At 40.7% G+C, this 17,893-nt stretch overlaps 1 protein-coding gene across 1 annotated transcript in view; it reads left to right on the plus strand.

Annotated features, from left to right (window-relative positions):
• The first annotated feature begins 6,644 nt into the window (after positions 1-6,644).
• The window catches only part of fgd (faciogenital dysplasia), a 69,285-nt gene continuing 58,036 nt past the window's right edge, over positions 6,645-17,893 (plus strand). The window contains 1 exon segment of the mRNA XM_037772304.1: positions 6,645-6,995. Within this exon segment, the coding sequence (XP_037628232.1) occupies positions 6,905-6,995 (91 nt within the window). The 5' untranslated portion in view covers positions 6,645-6,904.

The raw sequence follows: 17,893 nt of genomic DNA on the forward strand, positions 1-17,893 counted from the left end.
CGGTGTCCCGAGTGTTGTTATTTATAGCTCCTCCACAGAAGCAGCAGCAGACGAAGGGTTAACCAGGGAAGTATATGGTGTCTCCTCCGAGTGTTCCCAGCTGGAAGCTAGAGGCAGGGGAACTTTCCAGCTGTCTGAGCGGCTCCGGGACATGATCACATTTCACACAATGCACAAAAACACTTCCACCATCTAACCCCCCAACCCTTCTGTCTCCCTCTCTGTCCTTTCTCTGCTGTCTCGCTTAAACCTCGCTCCTCCCCTCTTCCCATCTCTTTTCCTCTCCTCCCCTCTCCCCGCCGTCTTGAGATACGCCCACACACTGATCCGAGCCAGTTTCTTTTGACCTTTGGTGCACCCAGCACTTCCTGTCCAGGCTCTGGAGGCCGGCGCTCTTCCCAATTAATGCTTACAGCCAGTTTAAAATGGAGGAGAAATGCTGTTTGGCTCCTTCAGAAAACAACCCATACTTGAATTCAGATAAATGATTTCAACTTTTAAATGTTGGATGAATTCTTGTCTGGACTTTTGTGAGTATCATGGGATGTGCTAGCACAAATAGAAGTAATTTTAAACTTGTAGCTTACTCTAAATGAACAATGGGAAGCAAAAGGGTTAGTCTTCCCTAACAAAGGAGGGACATATTATTAGAATATCCCTCTAAGGTACAGATACTGTTGCATATTTTCATGCATGACATAGTAATCCTGGCTTGACTCTGTTTTTGTAGCTTTGGTCAAGTCTGCATTCACTTATAGTGTCAAAAGCTGAATGATTTAACCATGTATCCTTTACCTTTTGCAATCAACACACTCTCAGTCGCAGCATGTGATTTTCAGGTGTTAAAACTGTCTCTGGTTAGTTAGAGGTGTGTGTTTTGGGCTGTCTGCTTATTGTAGCTGGTAGTTTATTGGTTTTTAGGACAAATAATTTACCAAAGATCAGCCTCACACCATTTTTTATGTTAATTATCCTCCTTCACAGAGGCTATGTTGAGATGTTTTTTGTTTTTTACCAAATTATCATTTCATTTTCTTTTCTTTTCAAATTAACTGAGCTACTCCACAATTTCCCCACATACCCCATGGCAACTGCAGCAGGGACCACCAGGTGTATCAATATTACTCATACATAAATGATTTTAATATTACTCAAACAAAAACGAGCGGACTTGTTCTGAAAACTACAAATGCTGGTCGAATGAAAACGACTCCAACACAGTTCCATTTACCATAAAAGGGAACGTGTGTTATTTTCTGACTTAAACCATTTCACCTGTTTGGCCTTTACAGACAAATCCAATTCAGAGAGGCTCTACAAAGTGGGGACTATCTTTAGTCTATTACAAGAATGGTCAGACACGGCCACCCCTAATCTGACAGTTGAGGGTGAAGGGGGTTCCCGAAGCTATTTGAGAGATTTACTTGATAAATTAAGTTCAAACCAAACAAACTGAATATCATCTTGACTGAGCCTTAACAGCAAAACGGCACAAGTTGGACCTCCCAAATGTAGTCCAACGAAAATGTTCTTGAATGGTTCCTCCAGCAATTTAGTATTGCACTTCCATAAAGTTTGGTGGGACACACAAGAGACACATTTTCAAAAGAAAGGTCCAAATTGAAGCAGCAGAGGCCGAGATATCCTAACTTTTAGTCTCTAGTGTGGGTCAAGCTCTAAAAATCCAGGATACTACACTTCCCATAATGCAATGCAATAGGGTTGAGTCATCAGGGATATGTTTTTTTTCAAGTTTGGAAGCTCCTTCCAGAGCCACAGAAGACATCAGCTGATTAATACTCCTCATGACGAGTAAACTGAACTTCCTGTGTAAAACCGGTTCCCTTTAAGTGAATGCACAATAACTGATTCTAGAAAGTGCTCTCAAACATACATAAAATGGTATTTCACATACAGTAATTAAGTACTTTCTACCTCTTATCATACAATACAGCTTCAATCTTAACCGCTCCTAGTCCTCTCAGAATAACCATGGTGTCCGTTACATTAATTATCATGACAGCCACACATCATCGCTGTGATTTAGTACGGCGAAACCAGTTGCCACCATTTACCATATGCCTTGCTGATTGAATTCGAATGGCAGAGTATTAATGAGAGCCAGCCGGAAGAGGTCAAGTCACCGATGACATCACCGTAGCCACAGTGGAGCCTTTGTTGGTGCCAGTCTCCTCTTATATCCTCCCCAACCAGGGCTCCACTGGAAATATGGGTCAGTGGGATTCATTCCATGGCATCAGTCCTGCTCTATTAATATGCAGGTGCTGTGATTATACGCTGGATGGAGGAGGGGTTCATACAGCAGTGCAGCTGTTTCCTATCTCAGCTGTGATGCACTATTAAGTTTCACCACTTGGGGGCACTACAATACAGCTGTTGACTTCTTCACGAGCAGCTTTAAAAGTTGCTTTTAGGTCTGTGGCCTTAAAAAAAGAGAGAAACAAGAGTGTGTGTTTGCACTTACAAAGAGTCTTCTTTATGTGTATCAGCCAGCTCTGTCGTGATGAATCCATGTGGAGCCTGAAGAGACAGAGAACCGCGGTCAGCTGACACATCCCTCACATGGATTTGCACACACACACATTTCTGAACAGCTCTACTGGAGCAGAAATAATACCACTGAGGATGTTAAGTAATTTATGACCTGTGGAGTGTGAGCTCAGCCACATGGCATTAAAACATTCCTCCGTCCTGGCACTGGATGCAGGGTGTGAGTGTCCTCTCAGCCGTGACTCATGCATTATCTCCACCAAACTTTTGGTGTGGTGTCAGAATTGCAGGTTGCCACAGTATCGCCTGTGCCGTAGAACAGATGAGGTGTTGATTGAATCAGTACGAAGCTTTAATTTGCACCTGAAAGAGAGTGAATGAATGACGACTGGCACCCCAGACTGGAGTGTGATTAGTCGTGTGATTGGGGCGTTTACACCATGAGGCTTTCAGATGAGTGTAAACGCACTACGTGGCTCATCTCACACTTATCTGCGTCGACTTTCACACCTATCCTTCAGCACTCAATCACCTTTCTCTGTTAATCCTAATTGTCTTTTTCATACATTTTACTCCGTCTGTCACCTTCTCTCCCTTTATTTCCCTTCCCCTCTCTCTTCCTCCTTCCTCCCTGTCTGTGAATGCTGTTGCTTCACCCTGCTGCTCTGTGGCAAAGACCGGAGGAGCCCCAGGGAAGCGGAGGAGAGGATGTATCCCAGGGGGCTGTTTGGTGTTCTGCTTTCTGTGGACCAGCATGCCCCAGACGGGCTGACAGGCAGCTCCATGCACTCGGAGGCACTAACAGGGGCCTCTGGTCTATTTAAAACACCAGTTCAGTCATCCACAAAAAACTTGGCCTTTCAGACTCTGCAATGACATGTTCAGAATTTTTCACTAAAGCAAAAAAAAGAGGTTAAAGCAAAAGAGGGGATGTGTTTTTCTATTATTGTATTTGCTTGTGTCTGCAAAATGAAAGTTTTTCAAATTTGTAATTAGTGTGAGCCGGTATAACTGAGGGAAGAGGTGATAAATTATATAGATACAGCTTATTAGAGAGGAGTACAGGTCAATGAAGTGGCCTGTTGACTGGCAAGCAGCCAGACAGGGAGGCATTATCATTAGAGACCCTGCTGTTGTCTGTGTTGATCCGAGGCAGATGAAAAGCGTGCAGCAACAGCGCCACTCACAAAAGGGGTTAATGATGCGTAGCTGAGTCGACACGTGTTTCGAAAAGATGAGGGGGCTGCACAGATGTAGACGGACACAGAGAGGGGTGAGGCGGGTTGGAGGCCACACAGCTGTGCTCCTGGAGTTAAAAATAATCCCATCATTGAGGCAAAATACATTGATATACAGAAAAGCTGTATTACTTTACCTTTGTAAAAGTCCCATTACAAAATACTCCATTGCAAGTAAAAGTTCTGCACAGAAGTATTATCAGCAAAATGTATGTAAGGTATCAAATGTAGAAGTGCTAATTCTGCAGAAAAATGGACCCTGTGTATAAGCATCATTTTACTGTTGTAGGTGGAGCTGGTCAAGTTTAATCCAAGATAAATCTGAGGTGTCATGAGATGATTAATGAGAGTTGGAAACCAAAAAGCTGCAACACAAAATTCTATTATGTTTTGGACTTTTCTGCAATCTTGGCGTTTTTGGTGTAATATTAAATAATCGTATCTTTTGGGCCTCCAACAGTTATTTAAATGAAACCATCTAAGACATTTAGAGGGGAAATAACGTTTTGGTGGATAATGCAAACAACTACATTTTTGTAAATAGTCACAAGCCAAAACGGTTGAGAACCACTGGTTTAATCTGGCTAAATTTGATATTCAGAGCATTAATATAGCACCAAACAACTATGTAAGGATATGAAGGTTTAATGTCTACCTGAGCAGAGAATGAAGTCACTCTCCCTCTGTATGTGTTGTAATCAGAGTTTTTCCTTGCTTTGTTTACATCGCCGGGCTGCCCACTGGCTAGCTCATGGCTGCTGCTCTGCACTGCTCTCATATATATGGCGGTTACTGCTGATAACGCTGTCTAGACCATATGGTCTTGACCAGGGCGTCGTAGCGGAAGCTAGCACCAACCCTCCGGTTCCCTCTCAGGTAAGCACCGTTAGCTGCTAACCGCCTTCTTGCTGTTGCCTTGTTGAAATTTGATGAGAGGCAACAGAAATGCTCACAATGCTATATTTCATTGCACGATAAACTTATATGTTTTTTTATGTTAAATGATAACCTGAAAAGTAACTATAGCTGATAAATGTAGTGAAGTAAAAAAGCAAAATACAATATTTCCATCTGAAATGTAGAAGATGTAGAAAGAAGTAGAGCAGATAGCTACTTGATTAGCTAAATGTACAGCAGGCTACTGTAATGTCATGTGACTTATTGGCACCACTGCAGACAAGAGAGTTGTCACTGCTTTCAAACAGTAATGTGACCTAATAATACTATCAGACTTTGAACTTCAACAGGACAATACAAGCAACATAAAACTACATTTTATGACTATAACAATCTCCAAATTCAAAAGTTTTGTCCTTCCTTATTACTCCGTACAATGATCCACAGAGGGAGCCGGGCAGCATCTATTCAGCTGGCTGGAAACTCAAGATAATCAATTAAAAGATGAGGAGAAAGCCATGAGCAGTGACATGGAAACACAGTGTGCCAGTTTGGCTCTTTTTTTTCTTCTTCTCCACACTAATAGGCATGCTGTGTAGTTTTCAAAGCACACAGCTATCTCTTGAAATAGGCCTCATCCTTTTCATGACTCCACGTGACAGCTCATGACATGCCTCTGTGCCGATGGGCATGGCATGACTGAAAAATGCACTATTGAAGATAGAAAACTAGAGTTTAAGAAGACACGGTGGATTAAAGAAAATATCTATGAAAGGAATTTAAAGTGGAGTAGTGGGTTAAAGGATAACATTAACTTGGTTATTGTTGTAAATGTAAGGAAACGTAAACTGATTGATTTCTGTTTTCTACAAGCCAAACGTGTCATAGCTTTAAAATAGAAGGATATTCTGAGACCGAACACTAGTCAATGGATTAAAGAGATGTCTTCTAGTCTGGCATTAGAAAAACTGACATTCATAGTAAGAGGTAAAGTTGAGGATTTTTATATGATGTGGAAACCTTTCATACATTTTATGAACGGCCTGACTGTAGATCCCTGTGATCAGATAAGGATTGGTGCTATCACCGCAGGATGATTGTGAATAGGAAGATAGAATAGGATGATGACTGAATTGTACACTGATTTTTTAAAAATTGATTATATGTATATGTGTGTCTGTATGTGTATGTACTGCGTGTGCGTATATGTGTATGTATGTATATATGTATACAGTATATATATGTATATCCTCCTGAGACCCAGCCCATTGACATGTGTCTTATGTAGTGGAAATGTTGTCCACGTGCATATCCTCTTACTCTTTTGACCTACTCTATCAACCCCTGGGGTATTGTAAACAGGACATCATGGGCTTTCCAGTGATATGTCATGTGTTTTTTTAAATCAAGTTGAATGTACTCTTGGTTTAATATCATTCTATAGCCATTATTGTTTGTATCTTCTAAATTCGGCTGTCTTTTCACACTGAAATGGTCCTATGGTCCACTACAGTGAACATATTGCAAAATTAGAAATAAAAATTAAAAATTCTAAATTGTAAGATTTTCTTTTAACCCTAAATAGGAAGGAAATTACACACAAAAAAAATTGGAAGAGACTTTTTTTTACTCGGGGAGGATATATAAATAGATTTTTATTTTATTTTATTGTTTTAAATTTTATTTAATTTTATTATTTTTTTACTTGTGTATATTCTTTTTACTTATATATCTATTTTTTGTATATAATATGTTTTTCCTGTATCTATACTGGCTTATTCTATACTAATATTATAATAATATAATGTTATTATTGGGGACGTTTGTGAATGTTTGTTCTGTTGTATCAAAATGAACAAAAAACAATAAATATAATGTTGAAAAAAGAAAACTTGGTTATTGTTCTTTCCAATCTTTCAAACTAGTATATATATATATATATATATACTACTAGTATTCGCACTCAATGAATGGGGTTGTCGTGCTCGCGCCTCGCACGGGAGCGCGCATTTTCTTTTTCTCTTTTTTCTCTCCAGCAGCTCAGAGGAGAGAGTTTGGTTTCAGGAGAGGGAGGAGAAGGGACTACATGGAGGACTACACTGCTCTTATTCTGCACTAACAAAATGACCTAAAGTCTCCAGCGTCCGTTAGGAAACCGTGCAGTGTTTCAGAGTGTTGTTTTTTATTATCGACAAACAGGAAAAGAGGATCTCTGAAGTGGAGGCGCTCCTCCTGAGTTTAGTAATCTGGAGCCGCTGATGTTGCCAGTTCCTCCGAGAAAAAGACGGGATCCAGCAGAGAAAGCCCGGAGAAGAACTTTGTGCAAGATGCAGGGGGTTTCAGCTACTGGTGAGTGAATTATCCTTATAAATAAAGGCTTTGCTCTTCTTCTTCTCTGTCCTCTTTAAACAGAAACAAAATGCGTTTTTCTTGAAGTTGTTTCTCTTGTTCTTGGCTCGCATTGCGCACAGGATTTGAATTCCAAAATGCTTTTGCCAGCTGTCAACGAGGCAGCTGCTGCAGGCCTGCATCAACTCTCAGAGACAACAACCTAAAAGAGTTGTTCTGCTGCTTCACAAAACACAGAGACACACTGAGAGGAGCAGGAATTAATGGTGTTATTGGGGAGCTGACATGGCAAGAATAAGGAGCAAAGCTGTGCCAAAACCCTGAGAGAAGAAGGACCTCACAATTGGCCCAATTTGTTTATTTTTGTTTATTTGTTTTGCACAATTTAAGACTATACAACATAACAAAAAAATAAATAAGTGATATAAAATGCAGGAAGAGGCAAAAACCCCACTGGGCTTATCTGAAGCCTCCACCTATAGAGACAAGATTAATATAAAGAAATAATATGACTACATAATAGTGATAACAAACAATTAGGACAAGATATATATATAATAACAACAATAACAATACAGTAAATATATCAAAAAAGACAAGTGTTTGTGTGTGTGTGTTGCATGGAAGTGTATGGTTAGTGTTTGTGAGGAGGATATTGATTGAGATATCTATAAAGCCTTCTTCAAACAACATTGTGAGTGGGAAAAAAAACAAAAAAAACATAAAACAGATACATGGACAACATGGGGGAAATGCAATTACAAAACAGCAATTAAATGACCCTTTAAGCGACTTTTGAAGATGTTCATTTTACAGATGAACAGTTTATTGATAGATTTTGAAAAGCTACTCCATAATTTTTCAATCTGACAGAGGCCCCTCACACTGGCACACACACAGTTATCTGTATAGTATATATATATATATATATATATAAATATATATATGACCAGGAATGAAACATTGAGCATGTTAGAGTTGATAATGGTGAGTAGAACAGGAGTCATTCATCCTCCTCCTTACTGTAGTGTCTGTATATATATATGCCAAACAGCTCCACTGTCACAGTGTAGAGTGGTATTCGAGTGGAGGAGAGAGTGTGTTCGATGCTCATGAGATTAGGATTTGTGTTTAAATTGTCTGTCTCTCCATCTGACTGGTATATGAGGACAGCTTTGTCTGTCTTTGAGGAAGTGTGTGTCAGTGTGTGGTTTCCTCTCTGCATTACTTGCAGATATTTTTGGCCCTGAGAAAGATGCTATACCATACCACCACAATCACAAAAGAGGGGGGGGACTTTTTTTGTTTTTCTTTTTTTCCAAATTCATTATTCGCCGTGTCCAGATCATTGTTCGTGATGTCCTATAGATGACAGATCTGGGGCATGTGGCTTAATATTCCTTATATCAGTTTAACCACAATGAGTGACTGTGAGAACCAAAACTCCAATAGAAAATTCAGCTAAATCTCAAGATCTTTCACACAGAGGCCTTTGGAATAAAGTGCTATAGCATGCAGACAAAGAAAGGGGGAGGGTTGTATAGTGATAGAGATGAAGTGCTGATGGGATGATATCAGGCTGCAGCAGCAGAGGTGAGCTATGCAGAGAGAGAGAAAAAGGAGAGTGTGTTTGTTGTGAGGCTCAGGGGAGGAATCGATCTGCCGTCCTCCTGGCTGACTTTCTTTTTCCGGCAGTCCAGCATCGTTTCTCTCCCACACACACTCTCATTCCCAAGGCCTTGCTCGTTTTTTTTTTTTTTTTTTTGCAGTTCCCTCTTTCTCTCCCACACTGTCCCCGATCAATCTCTCTGCCTGCCTTAAACCCCCTCCCCAACACACACACACACACATACACACTGCAACCGCCGTCAAATGAAATACATCTAATTTTTTTCTCTTCTCTGAAGTTCCCCCCAACTCTATTCCTTCCACATGGGAACCCAACCAGCCTGTGTTGCACTCTCTAATGCTTATTTTTGTGTTTACGATGGGAGGGTCAAAAGGGTTGAAGGCTGCTCGCATCAGATCATCGGAGAATCTATTAAAATAAACCACATCACAAACAAACCGCGGTGGGATAGATGGCATGCCTCTCGGTTTTCTTCCACCTCATTCCTCAGACATGTTTCCAACTCCGTAAAACTTTTCTGACAGACTTCACTCTCTGTCTTCTTTACTGTACGTGATCTTCTGAATGTCTTAACCTCTTCTCACAGATGCAGGACAATGGTGGTCCACGTGTGGCAGCAGCTAGATGCTCCGGCGTGGACCTTCCTGGCTGGCTGTTTAGGTTATTTATTATTAACAAAAGCTATTGGGCCCGTCTGTGTTTAACCAAGCTAATGTAAACATCTCCCCTCGGTGTTAGATAAACACAGAGCACGGGAGTCAGAGAGGAGGATGGTGAGAATATTATCCAGCTCCCACTTTGTTCCCACTTCTTTTTTAGCTCGGATGACCCTGCTGTTGCTCCCCCACACTTTTGTGAACTTGTGTTAACAGCCAAATCTTCGAAAATTGGCTCATTCCATTGTTCAGTTTACCTGTTAACACAGAAGTTATCCATGCAATGCAGACCTATGCTGCTCCAGATGTGTTTCTGAAGGTCCATCTCAATCATCCAGGTGGTACAATGTCTGGAGAAAGTTGAATCCAAATCATTAGGCAGGGGTTTGATTGAAATATAGTGGGTTAGCTTTTTTGTTATATCTATAAAATGCACACAAATGGACAATTTTGAGTAGGAAGTAGTTTTCCTTTCCATTTAAGAAGTAAATGTGTTGGTGGATGGAAGAGGAACATTTTTCCACTCTCGGTGCATTCCCTATAATATCACCAGTGCTTAGCTGTTTTGGGTTGTATGCAACCCTACTGGTTATTTTCAGACATTAGCTCATTGCTTTGCAGAACAACAGCCAGGTGCAGTGACTGTGTGCACAGCATGCCGAAGTGTTGTTGTCACAGTGAGGTTTCTATGGTGTGCAGGTGATACCGTCGCCTGTACAGAGACCAAACAACAACACACTGCTGCCAGAGATGCTGCACAGAACCTAGATCTGCTCAATTAATCCAAATTTTATTGAAATCGCAATATGGCCTACTGCAATTTTCAAATCGCAGGAGGTGCAGTATTTGTTAAAGGTGAAATGTGTGTCATTTTAAATGTTTAGAGATGTCCTGGCCTACACATCATATTCTACAGACTCAAGAAAACATCTGTGTTTGGTACAAATCCCTGCAAAAATCGCTTTTTAATAAAAAAGAGAATAATGATGTAAAAATCATCATTCCCTCTAATATCGCAAAATCATATCGCTATTGCATTATCAGTTACAATTATCACAATTGGATAATTTCTTAAAATCGTACAGCCCTAACAGAAGCACTGAGCAGATGGGAAAACTGTTGTTTGCCATGAAATAGCTACCACAACCACCTCCCTCTCACGTTTCATATCTGTTTGTGTCCAGATTAAACACATGAGATACAACGCATTAGACAGCTTTAGAGGTGTTGGATTTGATTTCACTTTTGGACAGATCTAAACTGTTTCCCCCTGCTTGGATCCTTATGCTAAGCTAGGCTTAAGGTGTCTTAACTCCAGCTCCGTACGTATGACACACAGATATGAGTCTTCATCTCTTTCTTAGAGCGAAAGCGCATTTCGTTAAATGTTGAATACTCCGTTCTTCTCCGACAGCGTTGCAGACAGCGGAGTCACAAAGATCACAATGGCAAAAATGTTTCTAAATTAAGTTCTCAAGGTGACCAACGGACCAGTCACCCGACAACTTGGTGTATTCCTGTAAGCCCCAATCTCCCTTACATCCCCTACACTTCTCTGTGTCTCATTCTGTGTGTGAGAGACAGCATGACTCAGTTCCCGGCCCATTCAGGAGCTTCAGGGCCTGCCTGAGTGTCACATTGATTTTCCTAATGGTGGTCATGTGTGTGGGTCCTGCTGTTCCAAAGGCTTCAGCTGAGACGGCACTGCAGTTTGTGTGTGTAGAAAAGAGGCCTCTGATTTGATTGACCCCTTTTCCGTCAGGCCATTTTGGGAAGTTTCCTCTTCCTCTTTGCTTGAGCTTTCCAATAGACTGTAAATGTCTGTTATCATGTCAAGTTTCGAGAGTGTTTGTGTTAAATTACTACAAGTCTGTCTTTGCACAAGATAAGATACTTTATTAGGTCTGTTGGTTTATCATCATTAGACTGGTGTGGCCCAGAACTGACTTTACGCAGGAGTGGGAGTAGAAACTAGTAGGGCTGCTCCCGCTTAGTCAACTAATTGGTTATTTTGGTCAGTCGACTAAGATTTCTTTAGTTGATTAGTTGTTTTTTATGCTTTTTTTCATGCTTTATGATATGATTTATTTCCAAGAAACTTATGAGCACGTCTCTGGTAAACACAAGATTTAAATTGGTGCTTTTGTGTGATTATTTTTTTCAGTCCATTCCAGTTTTACAGATCTGATGATAAAACAAACTCATCGATGACTCGACAAAATTGTACGAGTGTCAGCCGACCAATAATTACTTTGGTGGAGGTGGACGAGTTGCTACTGTTGCAGCCACACAGCTTGTGGAGTTATATTGGCCCTCCTGCTTAACAGGTTCTTGACTCATTTCTGGGCACGCTGCGTTTAGAGGTGTGTTTCTTAAAATGCAGTTATTATTGTGTACTATTAGTAATTGGAAAAGAGTATCGGAACAAGGACGGTACTTTTCACCACACCTATCTGTCCTCTTTAGTTGGAGATGGCCTATAAACAGTGGTTCCTGACCTCTTTGACGTATGACCTGTGAAGTTAAATGTCTGCTTCTGACCCCCTCATCATACGTTATAGTGTGGACATGAGTTCAACCAAAGAGTGATTGTTTCATTTGAAAGATTTAAAAGGCCTGAAGTTAAAAAAAAAGATGAATACAGTTTTGGTAACAGAAAGTTTTCTTTGTTTTGTTCTACCTTTTAATGATCTTAGGGCTCCTTAGATTTATTTTGGGACACCTTAGTGTCCCGACCCCCAGGTTGGGAGCCACTGCAATATGATGATACAAGTGTTTTTATATATATTATACTTAATAAATAATGAACACTGTTCGTAGAAAAATTATCTGTATTATAATCATAGCCACAGTTAGGCAGCCTTGTAGTAGTGTTTGAAGTAGGGGTGTCATGATATAGCGGTATTGACGATAACCGTGATATTTAAAAAATGATATCATGTTAACAATACACACGTGATAATATTGTGTAAATAATCCAGCACCTGTTAAATAATTTTTTATATATACAGTAATGGTTATAGACTCTCTCTCCACCCCCCTACACTCAGATTTTGAATGTGATTTGTTTGCCAAAAAAGAGACAAAACGCACAATAAACAAAGTTAAAGATGACTATAGATTGTCTTATGATATAACAATAATATTGTTATGGTGAATTCTTTTGGCCATGATAATCGTGTGGTGAAAATCTGATATTGTGACAGCCCTAGTTTGAAGCAACAAACAAATTGGCCTTTTAAACAACCAGTGTTTTCAAAAATATCAATACAGTATTATATCGAGTATCGATACATATCAATACTGAATATTTGAAACGGTTTTAACGCTCATTTTCTGCAGTATCGATACACGGGTACAGCTGCGCTTTCTGCTCTCTCTCTCGTCTCTGACAGCGAGTTGACACGCACATCACCTTTTATCTTTTAATAAAAATCTAAAGTTGTATGCCCTCAAAGTGTGTCAATTAAAAATGGTCGAAAATGGTATTGAATATTGATATTTTTCAAGTTATTTTATCAAAGTAAGAAATACCAGTATTGTGACAACACTATAAACAACAGACTTCTTCATTTTTTAGCAGAAGTCTAAACTTTGGCGCCTGTGACAAAGCAGTTTTGAGAGCTGAGAGCGTAAGTGTTGTCTATATCAGAAGCCACATGAAAAGATCCCACCAACAGTGTTTTTACAGATTAATAAGAGTGAAAGTAGCACTAGTTATGAGTCAAATATTGTTTGGTATTAGGATGTTTCTGTTCAGGAGTCGCGCTCCTTCCTGCACAATATGTTTATACTGGAGGTCTCTTGGCTTACAGTAGGGTCTGGCTGACACACACATGCACACACATGCACACACACAGGCACACAAGGCGGAAGTGACCTAGTTTTCCTAAATGGTACCAACTGTTGGGGCCTTCTAGAAATGAATAGAATCACTTGGTGTCACCCAATAAAGGAGTGACATGTTAGATGTTGAGCATTACCCCAGAGACTAAATTAATCTCATCCCGGACCGGTCGGTCGTCTACATAGAGCTGTTGTGTGTGAGCCAGATGCCAGCCTGGAGAACGTTTAAGCTTGTGAGAGAGTGGGAGAGCTCATCGGATCGTTGACTTAGTCTAAAAATGGGAAAAAAAATATATCTGTAATCAGCAATTTTTTGCTTAGAAATCTAGTAAACAGGACAGAGAAAGGGCCCAGTTCAGAAGCATAAACGTCTTTGTCTGTGTCTGTGTCACAGGACGGGAAGGTCAGTTTCTGCACAGCCCTCTGTGTCTGTCTGTCTGTCTGTCTGTCTGTGTGTCTCTTCTCCAGTCTGCTGTCTGTCTGGATCGGACCTACCCTGATGAGGGGGATTTTCCTGGGAAAGTCATATGGAAAGAAAAAAAAAACACACACAGTCTTAATAGTAAAAGCATGTTCCATTCTATTTCTCTGCCTTTGTGTGTGTGTGTGTGTGTGTGTGCATTTTATGAGTAGAGCTCCTTTCTAGCACACTGAAGGCATTGTGTTTTTCCTCTCTGATCATCAGAAGAGCAGGCTCGCTGGAATCGGGGCTTCCTGTACACACTGGGGTGAGGCAGGGGGATCTGGAAAGGAGGGAGGCAGGGAGGAAAAGGAAGAGGAGGGGGAGAGAGAGAGAGAGAGAGAGATAGAGCCAGGTAGAGGTCACCTCTAGGTTAGATCGTGAGCAGCTTTAATGGCGACACTAAATCCTGAATGTGGTGATATTCTATATTTCCAACAAATCCTGTGGAAAATAACAAAGCCAACTATGAATGTATTCTTCTAACAAGTGTATCCAAACCCTAATATAGCTCATTCCTCTGTGCCACAGCACTTCATTGTTGTCCAAAAACTATTAAAAACATCAATCAGCCACATCATCTTACTGGGTGACATGTTCCTCGGCACTGTAGTTTAGGGCTGCATCTAACGATTATTTTCATAGTCGATTAATCTGTGGATCATTTTCTTGATTAATCGATTAGTTATTTGGTCTATAAAATATCAGAAAATTGTGAAAAATTATGATTTCCACTTAAAGCGTCCTGCTGCTGTAAATACTGTCTTGTGCACGAAAATCTGCCGCTGAAAATAGTCCCCAATAAATACACTAGTCTCCCCTGTTTAAGTAACGTTTGCTAAAATCTACAGGTTATATATTCATGACCTGTTTTTAAAGATTTGCGTCCTCTGTAGGATCAAACTGGGCTGGGCCGAGTGCCACAGACAGGCTGGGAAAGTCAGAAATAATTGAGAGATGGACTGATGCATTGTTGGTTTTGGCCTTTTCATGCGATTTGTTAACAATAAGAAATAATATAGGAAAAAAAACATACTTAAGGGATCCTCATCAGGTTTGAATGGTCAAATACTGATATAAATCCAGTAATGATCTGGCTCTAGTGTTGACCATTTCCCCAAAGTATATAGTAAGTTTTTAGATGTATTATTTATTATCTTCCAGGCAGAAATCGGTTGCCATAGATTTCTCTGTGGTATAAAAAACTTACAGAAACAGCTTATTATTTTTGTCAAGGTCACATTATCGTATGTGTCATTCTGTTTATGAGCAGTAACTCCCTATGTTCGTGCTCTCAAGGACGCTCATCTGGGGTTTTGAGAGTCAGCTGCTGAGAAGTTCAGTATTAACCAATAACCAAACACTGAAGTGGTTAAAAGGACAGGGTGAGTTTGGTTATTTTTTTGTTTGTCAGTCAGCTATTACTGTAAACGTTAGAGCGTCCCATAATGATTTTATTAAAATAGTGCCTGCTTGCAGCTGCATTTCCACATCATGCTGATCATACAACTACGACAATTCAATCAATTACCCATCTCAAATATCCAGAACGTGATTTTTATACCACAGTGAAATGAAACCCGTGGCTTCCTGGAAGGTGCGGAAATCAATTTAAAACCTGATATGATATGCTGCAGAAGATGGTCAGCAGTAATGTAAACTACATGTCTTGTATGTCACTTTTCATCCTGGATATCTTACAGCTAAGTTTAGCCCACTCCCCTATTACCACACACACACTCCACCATTCACACTCACTCACCTGACGTGGCCATAAACCATGTTGTAAACGTCTTCCTAGTCTGGCTGATTGCAGCACAACAAAGGCGGTCTGTGTTGAATTCTCCCCTGGGTGCCCCCCACCACCACCACTACCACCCCCTTTGCTCTGCCCTTCTGTTGTCATTAACCATTGTCTCTCCCTTTCCTCTTCCTCCCTTTTAAGCCCGTTGTGTATTATTGTTACAGAATAAATCGGACAGAGACACTTGCACGACCTGCTTAACATTTCTGACATTCTTTTTTAAAAACACTTCACACTTCATGGTGAGTTACGCACACGCAGACTATGTCGGTCAGCAGGAAACTTTTCCTCGCTCTATTCTCCTCTTCTCTTTCCACCACCACCACCACTAGTCTCTTAGCCTGACACAGATTAGCTCCTTTTTAAACGGCGCCACTGTTTGAACAGGGCTCTCATTTAGTGCATTATAAGGCATCGCCGGAGAGTGAAAGATGTATTGTTTGCAGCCTTTCTGTATTGGATGTCAACGGTCCTCACACTGCTCTGAATGTTGTTTCTTCCTGAGTAAACGTATGGTATTAATACAGTCATTTGGTGTTTCGATGAGGAGAGATGCTGCTGTCAGTGGAAAAGCTTTGTGTTATAATTCACATCCCATGTAGATTTATCTGCCCTGACTAAACCCGGCTGCTTTCAGAGTAATCCTGTCGCTCTATAAATCTCAGCTCGTTTTACGGTCATCCATAAAATGCTGACTCGTGATATAAAGCAGAAGAAACCGGCTTGTCCTACACTGTCTGAACCTTTTTATTTATTTAGATAGTTATAATGTCACAAACAGTGATTTTATTCACCATGTTTTCCCAAAGAAATCTCTGTACTGCACTGATGCTATGCTGAGTGTGCAACAGTTATTGTACCACTAGATGGCACTGTTACGTTATTCCTGTTAACTTCTTTATTTCACCCAGCAGTTGAAACAAGAGACAGGAGACTATGACCTTCTTCTCTTTAGGATGGATTTTAGCAAATATTCACTTAAGACTTTTTACATTAGGGGTGTAGTTTACAGCAGTGGTTCCCAATCTGGGGGTCGGGACCCCAACAAGGGGTCGCTAATTAAATGTGAGGGGTTGTGAGATGATTTCAAGAGAGGAAAGCAGAAAAAAAATGTTTCTGCAACACAAAATTATGTTTATTTTTCACATTACTTTTTTTTCCCTTGTGAGTTACTGGATGATTTCACCTCTTCAGGCCTAGGAAAACAAATTGCTCTTTGGAGATATGCAACGAGTGAGAGGTCACAAGTAGACATTGCTTTGTTTTAAAAGGTCACAAGCCAAAAAGATTCTTCTTTTATACCCATATTCTTAACTATATGTAACTTTCAGAGAATCCTGCTGTTGCTCGCACTCTGTAGGCGTGAGTGATCATCCTGTACAATCATATATCATAGAATAGCGTTACTATCTGTAATCTCCATAATACTAACTAGCTTGCCATTTGCAAATTACTTCATCAGCTAATGTTACAAAGCAAAATTATCCTTTACATAGAACTCAGACTACAGGCTGCTATAAGCAACCGAAAAAGTCAAGGGAAGGTCTCAGTTTCTAAGTTCGGCCTACATTACAATCTGTTCTCACAATGGCAATACAAAGCAATTAATACATGTAAATTGTCACATATAGTACCTTTTAAAGGTCTTTGACAACAGCTTTTGTGCTCTGGTCATCATTACCACTCTCCGTGCTGGCTCGCTGTCTCACTCTCTCCGTGCTCCATTCACATCCGGAGCTCAGCGGCCGAGCTGCTCTCATTCTGGGTGACATGGAGGTGCTTCAAACTGAAGGTCACCCTGGCAACAGCAGGCCGACTCTCTCCACTGTCTCCTCTCCTTTCTCCTATTATAGTCTGCGCTGCCTGTCAGCAATTTATCATGCTATACTGCTCTGCCTCTGTAATGACTTTGTGAAACCAGATAGCACCGTTTCATGGGAGCGAGATCTGGACTTACCGCTTTAATAGCTGCAGGGGAAAACGACACGATAAGATGACTTTCGACAGTATAGTTGAGAATTTCTCCCTCCTGATGTTAAGGTGCTACACCTATCCTCCCTTTGTTTTAAACCGTCACCCAGGGATTTGAACTCCCGCCCTCTCCCGGCATGCCTTGCACCAGCATCAGCTCTCATCACAGGACAGCCATAACACCCTGCGCCTAATGAGGAGATGAGAGCTACATCCACACAGATGGATCCTGTTCCCGTGGTGGCCCGTTGTGGATTATCTTCCTCAAACAGTTATTTCGGGTTTTCAGCATTCTCTCGTCGAGGCCCTAATTCACTAATAAGCACTTCATTAGATTTACATCGATCCTGAAAGGTCAAAACGTAATAATACAACAAACTGCCTCAGGCTGCTTGGCAGCTGTGTTTTAGTGCATGTGTGTGTGCGTGTGTGTGTCTCCGTGTGTGTGCGTTTGCGTCAGCTGATTCCCCGAAAAGCTTGCTCCTCGTCTGCTGATGCCTGAAGCTGAATTGTTCCTTCCAGAAACATCCT

This window comes from Sebastes umbrosus, chromosome 6 (genome assembly GCF_015220745.1).
Source record: "Sebastes umbrosus isolate fSebUmb1 chromosome 6, fSebUmb1.pri, whole genome shotgun sequence".
Classification (NCBI taxonomy): domain Eukaryota; kingdom Metazoa; phylum Chordata; class Actinopteri; order Perciformes; family Sebastidae; genus Sebastes; species Sebastes umbrosus.